Raw genomic sequence first — 6,718 nt, 5'->3', positions numbered from 1 at the left:
ACTTGGAGAGAACATAGTGTTACAGATACGCAAGAAAGCTAGGAACTTCTTGTGGTATTCTCTGGTGCTGGATGAGTCTACTGATCTCTCGAGTACATCACAACTTCTCGTGTTCATTTGTTGGCATCTGTTTGCAGCATGCACGGAACAACAACTGGAGAAGACATTTTCATGGAAGTGCAGAAAACTTTGCAAGGCTATAACCTTCAGTGGAATCAGCTTCGATGTGTTACATTTGATGGAGGAAAAAACATGGCTGGAGTGAGGAAGGGTCTGGTGGGGCAGATACGAACTAAGTTGGAAGATCTTCAACTCCCGGGTACTCTGTTTATATACTGCATTATACATCAGCAAGCACTCTGTGGGAAAGACTTACATATTTCTTGCGTACTGAAACCAGTAGTTCCTGCGGTGAACTTCATTTAGGGTCATGCACTTAATCCCCACCAGTTCCAGGCTTTTCTTGAAGAAATTGATTCTGAATTCTGTGACTTGCCTTATCACACAGCAATGAGGTGGCTCAGCTGCGGTAAAGTCCTGTTTCGTTTTTATAAGCTCTGAAGAGAAATAGATATTTTTCTCACCAAAAAGGTTAGAGCTGATCCACTTCTGTCAGATCCTACCTGGCTGTCAAAGTTGCCATTTTTGGTTGACATCACATCCCACATGAATAAATTGAACTTGAAATTTCAGGGAAAGGATAACCTTATCTGTGATCCCTACAGAAACATCAAAGGATTTCGGAGAAAGCTATCATTGTTTGAAGCACAACTGGAAGGAGGAAACTTCTCTCATTTTCAGTGTTTCAAAGAGTTTTGCACTGGAATCGCAGAAGATGTCAACCTCGAGTTTCCGAAGAAGATTATTAGTGACTTAAATAAGCATTTTTTGGAGAGATTTTCAGATCTCGACAGAATTGAGAGTGACATTCTTCTGTTCCAGAATCCATTTGATTGTAACCTTGATGACGTGCCAGTCGAACTACGTTTGGAGCTCATTGATTTGCAAGCAAATGACTTGTTGAAAGAGAAGAACTACTGTTTTATGAATTTATGTCAACAAGTTTGGTATCAAATTTTAGTACTATACATTAGTTAATTTCTTTATTTAAAAGTAAATATTAAAAAAACACAACTAAACATCGATTTTGTATGTCATGTAGTATGTTGAATGCAGCACTGGTTCAAATTAGATGTTTGTGATGTCAAAATACAAAGTATATAGTTTCATACGAATTAGGTACTCTAACTACCAGTACTAGAATGTAAAATAAGAACCTCTTATCTTTACTATTTGCTAAGATATTGCTCATGTACTGAATCAAGCACACAAACACACCTCTTTTCATTTTTGGAAATGCTCCCTTATATACACTTACTTCTATACATGACATCAAAAACCAAATCGAAAGCTCAGAATGTCCCCTAGTGGTTTTCTCAGCCATTTTGATGTGTTATTGTGTTTATCTCTTTCTTTTCACACAAGATTTCAAACGATAAGGTAAGTCTTTAGTGAGCTCAAAATATCCTGTTTTTTTAAACCCAAGTACAACTTAGTTACTAAGCTTGATACATTATAGTGGAATTCTATGGTATCAATACAGTAATTTATGATTTCTTTTGGTTATTTAAAATGTATATATATATATATATATATATATATAAAACCTAAAAATTAAACTTTACTTTACACTACTCCTTCACTAGTAGGTAATTACTATAAGACATAACTAACCTAGTGACAAGCAGCAAACGAGTAACAAAGGTCGTAACTAAAAGAGATAATTGTTTGCTTTACTTCATTATTTACTATTCTATGTTTTAAGAAAAATAAGTTTAAGAACTTATTTGTAAATAGTATTAATGTATATACATATATAATGTATAATAAATGAAATGTGACTGTATTTTACAAAATATTAGTCCACTAAAACACAGCCAAGACAGGTCACTTGTAAAGACTAAAGATCAGTTTTATATTATTGGATATGGTATCATGAGTGCACATGCACCGTGTCATTGTAACTTCTGTATTGTTAGCTAGGCATGGCTGGAAGGTCAATATAATAAATATATATATAAATGTATAATGTTATGAGATTTAAGCTATTTAGACTAAACATTTGTGTTTTTGTGTTATAATCTGTAGCCATTCTAAACGCAAAATGCATAATTTAAATTTATTTCTTAATTTTTTAAGGTGGTTACAAGTCTGGTCAAATTGACAGACCCGATAGAGTTAGGGTGGAGAAAATAACAGAAAAAGTTTTATTAAAAACAAACGTTTGAAATGTACTTAGGAGATTTTAAAAATTACACAAATTATACTTGAGATTTTGGGGATGAACAATAGTTTTTAAATTATAACATGAAAATCACTTCACACTTGGACTGGTAATGAAACAGACTCGATAGTTTCAGAAACAAATCTATAATAAAAATACTTCATTAAAAAAATCAGATTTTTTGTGTAAGAAATACTTGTAATCTTTACTAAAGTCTACCAACTTTTGTGAAGATACAGTATTAAAAGTTATTGTATAAATACTTAACTCATGTATATTACATCGAGCCCATCACGAAAAGGTTAAACAGTTTCAATTTTCAATAAAAAAACTACAGAACAACTAACACAGACAACTTCATAAGATTTTTAAATTTAATCTTAAACCAAACACAGCCCCAGATAAGTGTACAAATACTCACCTTTCCACTTCTAATGACCTTCTCTGTAGCATCAGCTATTACAGAGGCATAATAGTGAAGATTCAAATGTCGCAGCATATTTACACAACACAGAAGCATTGCAGTTGGATTAGCTATATTTTTTCCCACTGCTTCTCCAAAAGTGTGTCGTGCACCCTGAAAGTGACATTTATCAACATTGAATGAAACTATTACAATTTTCAGTGATAAGTTATTTAACAATTAATATGCTTTTACTCTTATCTTAAAAAAACATTTCTTATGATTAAAAATCTTTGATTTTTCTTTCAGTTATCCAATTTCTAGACCTCTTGTTAGCAAAAAACTAAGTTTACTACAAACATGTTCATGAAACTGTAGCTTGAAAGTCTAGTGAAGATAAATTTAATACAGTTCAGTATTTTCAATAGTCTTTATAAAACATATTGTACATGAACTCCTTAACATCTACAACAGTCATTGTTATGTTAATGAAGTAAGACACTAGGATGCAGTTTAATTCATCATACATCTACTCAAAGACGTATAAAAGTGCAAGTATGACAGAAACCTTTATATTGTCATATGCTTAAATAGACATGCACACACACACAAGAAAAACCAGTTTCTGTCCAACTGCTCGAAGATTAGAAACTGTCATGAGTTCTGCACTGAGTGAAAAGCAGAATTAATGGAATTCTAAAACAACATGTCAAGACTGTAGATTAATTATGATGCACTTTTATCAAAATCTGAGGAAAAAAAAAGTCTGAGCACAATTAATTAATTATTTTTAACCTCTAACTGATCCACTAATATGTTTGGCTGATTCACGAAGCAACAGCCACAACTATTCAGTATTTCAAAAATACCCAAACATTTTCACAAAATCTTTATACTTAAGTAAATAACTCTAACACAAGAATGTAAATTGTAAAATAATCTCATTTCATTACATTACAACATATGTAAAAGCATCAATCTCTTCACTTAATCACATTGTCCAGATGATGTTTGTGTGTGGGTCCATTGAGTTTTGGTGCATTTATTACTAGTGTTTCCTGGATATACATCTTTTCTTTTTTAATTTGTTCTTACTTTAAGGTGTTAAGACACAATAAATGCTTTTACTATGTATCAAAACAGTTTATAATTAAAATTTCAATATTAACTAACTTTTAATTTCAAAATCTTCACTCTTCTGTGTCACATGACATGTTTGCACTCTGAATTCTTCCCTTCAGATTTTATAACTTCAATAATGCAACTTCTATAGTAGGAAGTTATTTTTAATGATGTAGTATAATGTTACTTGTAAGTAAATAATCCACAGAAAACAATACATTATCAATTGAAAAAATAACAGCATTCAAACTTTTAAAATTTTGACATTTAGCATATAATTTCCTAAGGCAGTCAAGCAATCCTTAATATTGAAGTCTTCTTTAGATGAAATATATAATCTGCACAAGCAGAATGAAACAGAAAATGTGAATGAATGATGTTTCTAAGAATGCTACTCCAAATAATTTTGATGCAAATCAACATGACATATCAACACAAACTGTTATTTCCCTGCATTTGGCTGACAACTAGTTTCTGCGATAGCCAAAATAGACTAGATTTCAAACAGTTTGTGAAATTCCAACTTCCAGTAACAACTATTACTGCATATATGAAGATTCTTCTTTAAATATATGCCCTTTTCTCCATTAACATAATTATGTATCAATTTAAATAAGAATAAATAAATAAATAATGTTTGTGAAGAAATATAAATATAACACAAAACAAATCACTGGTACTTTTACATAGCTGGTTGACTTTTGTAGTTTTGTATTTGCATATTATATTAAGACTATTAAATAGAAATATACCACATGACAAACTGATTCATCATTTGCCTTATGTAGCATAATAAATTCTATAGCAATGTACAAAGTACGATTTATAGTAGAAAGATAAAATATTTTTCACATGCCTGTTCATAAATCACACAATCAGCACTGTAGTTAGCCCCAGGTACAATGCCAGCTCCACCTACTAGTCCAGCAGCTAAGTTGTCAATTATATTCCCATACAAATTAGGCATCACCATAACATCAAAACGATGAGGATGAGCAACAAGCTGCATGCAACAGTTGTCAATGATCATAGACTCAAATTCAATTTGAGGGTACAGATGAGAGACTTCTTCACAGCACTGGAGAAAAAGTCCATCACCCAGCTTCATGATATTGGCCTTGTGAACAGCTGTGACCTTTTTCCTACCATGCCGAGTAGCATAGTCAAATGCAAACTTGGCAATTCTTTGCGACTTTTCTTTGGTGACAATTTTGAGGCATTCTATAACTCCAGGAACACTCTGAAAAACAAATATTTTCACTAACAAGTCAATGCAATGATATTTAAATAATCTCCACAGAAAACGAATACAAGTACTCTGCAACCCAAATTTGCTTGGTAAGAAGTTATCTTTACTATTGTAGGATAACATTACTTGTTAATAAATAACCTAGGAAAACTATAAACAGGACATCAATACATTATCAACGTGCAAAAACAACAGCATTCAAACTTTCAAAAGTTTCACATTTAACAAATAGTTTCAAGAAAACCAATTACACCATTATAAAAATGTTTAATACAGAAAAAAAAATGATTTAATATTTTCTTCTACAGGTGCTGACCTTGTTATTTAATTAAAACAAAATATTTGATAAAAAGGAACCCACTTTTTAGAAAATAAAAGTTGAGACAGCTTGAAAAAACTATTTTCCAGTCAAGCTGTCTCAAAACCTTTTCCTTACTTGAAACACAGTTTAAGAATTTAATAGGAATTAACTGTATGCATATCAGCTCTGTAAATTTGACTGACCTTGGAGTGTGCATGTCACAACTTTTTTTTTTTTACAAAGTTACATTCAAGATTCAAATAATTTTATTATCAATGCATGTCAATAAACTTGGTATCAGAATTTAGTTTGTAATTGAAATATTAATTCCGTAGTTTCAAAAAGAAATGCTCAAAGAATTCTCAGTCTTCTGTCCTTTGATCTCCCATTTAGATTTTATAACTTCAACAACACAGCTTCTATAGTACCTAACCAACATACTGAAACTGAAGAATGTAAAATTTGAACATCTTACATTCTTGATTTGCTTAGATATCAATAAATTTGTTAAACCCACCAGAGAAGCACTTCCCATTTTCTAATACATTTCAAATCAATTATTCATTCACATTTCTGATGGACACATTTAACTCACTCTCTATGGGCTCGGTCAATTCGATCAAATTTGTTACTCCAAACTGACCTATGGTTTCCATACTATAACTTTTAATATAGTTTGTGTAACTTAATGCAAAATTTTGCAAGCTTTTAGTAAACATTATAATTCTTTTGTAGACAGAAAAATTAAGAATTTTTAATGAAGTATTTTTACTAAACATTTCTCTGTTAATATATGGAGTCAAAGTGTTGACTGCTCCAAGTGCAAAGTGATTTTCATGTTGAGGTAAAAAAAAACTTTTCTTCATCTGAATATTGTAAAATTTCATTTGCATAATCTCTTAAACCTCCTAAATAAATTCCAAACGTTTTATTTTCAGTAAAACTATATTTTATCTGTTATTTTTTTCTACCCTAACTCTATACAGGGTTGGTCAATTTACCAAACCTTATAACTATTATAAAAAAATATGAAATAAATATAAATATCCTTTATTTCTTTCTAGAATGATTTCAGTTTGTAACAGGAAACTAGACTTGTCTATCCTAAATAGCTTAAAACTAGTAACAATATACATCTGTTTCTATGTAACTGTTACGTCTCCGTTTGTTAATTTACTTTCCGTTACTTCGTTCCGACGAAACTTTAGCGACACAAGTTCTTTACTAATAACACTGGTTTATTCTTTCCGAATACAACTTTACGATACACTTATTTTCAACAGTCGCGCTAAAACAACAATACGTCTCTCTCTGACTGCAGATCAATTACACACTGTCTACACACATTACATTATTGCG

The 6,718-nt window shown here is 31.2% G+C and overlaps 1 protein-coding gene across 1 annotated transcript in view; it reads right to left on the bottom strand.

Moving 5' to 3' along the window:
- LOC106471856 (isocitrate dehydrogenase [NAD] subunit beta, mitochondrial-like) overlaps positions 1 to 5,049 on the bottom strand; it is a gene marked incomplete at its 5' end in the record, with an annotated part of 9,010 nt that extends 3,961 nt beyond the window's left edge. Inside the window, 2 exons of the mRNA XM_013932480.2 lie at positions 2,706 to 2,861; positions 4,666 to 5,049. Of these exons, the coding sequence (XP_013787934.1) occupies positions 2,706 to 2,861; positions 4,666 to 5,049 (540 nt within the window). The remainder of the gene's footprint in view (positions 1 to 2,705; positions 2,862 to 4,665) is intronic.
- Between the last annotated feature and the right edge of the window lie 1,669 nt (positions 5,050 to 6,718).

This window comes from Limulus polyphemus, unplaced genomic scaffold (assembly GCF_000517525.1).
Source record: "Limulus polyphemus unplaced genomic scaffold, Limulus_polyphemus-2.1.2 Scaffold4906, whole genome shotgun sequence".
NCBI classification, from domain to species: Eukaryota; Metazoa; Arthropoda; class Merostomata; order Xiphosura; family Limulidae; genus Limulus; species Limulus polyphemus.
This window is presented reverse-complemented; position numbering and strand designations above follow the sequence as displayed.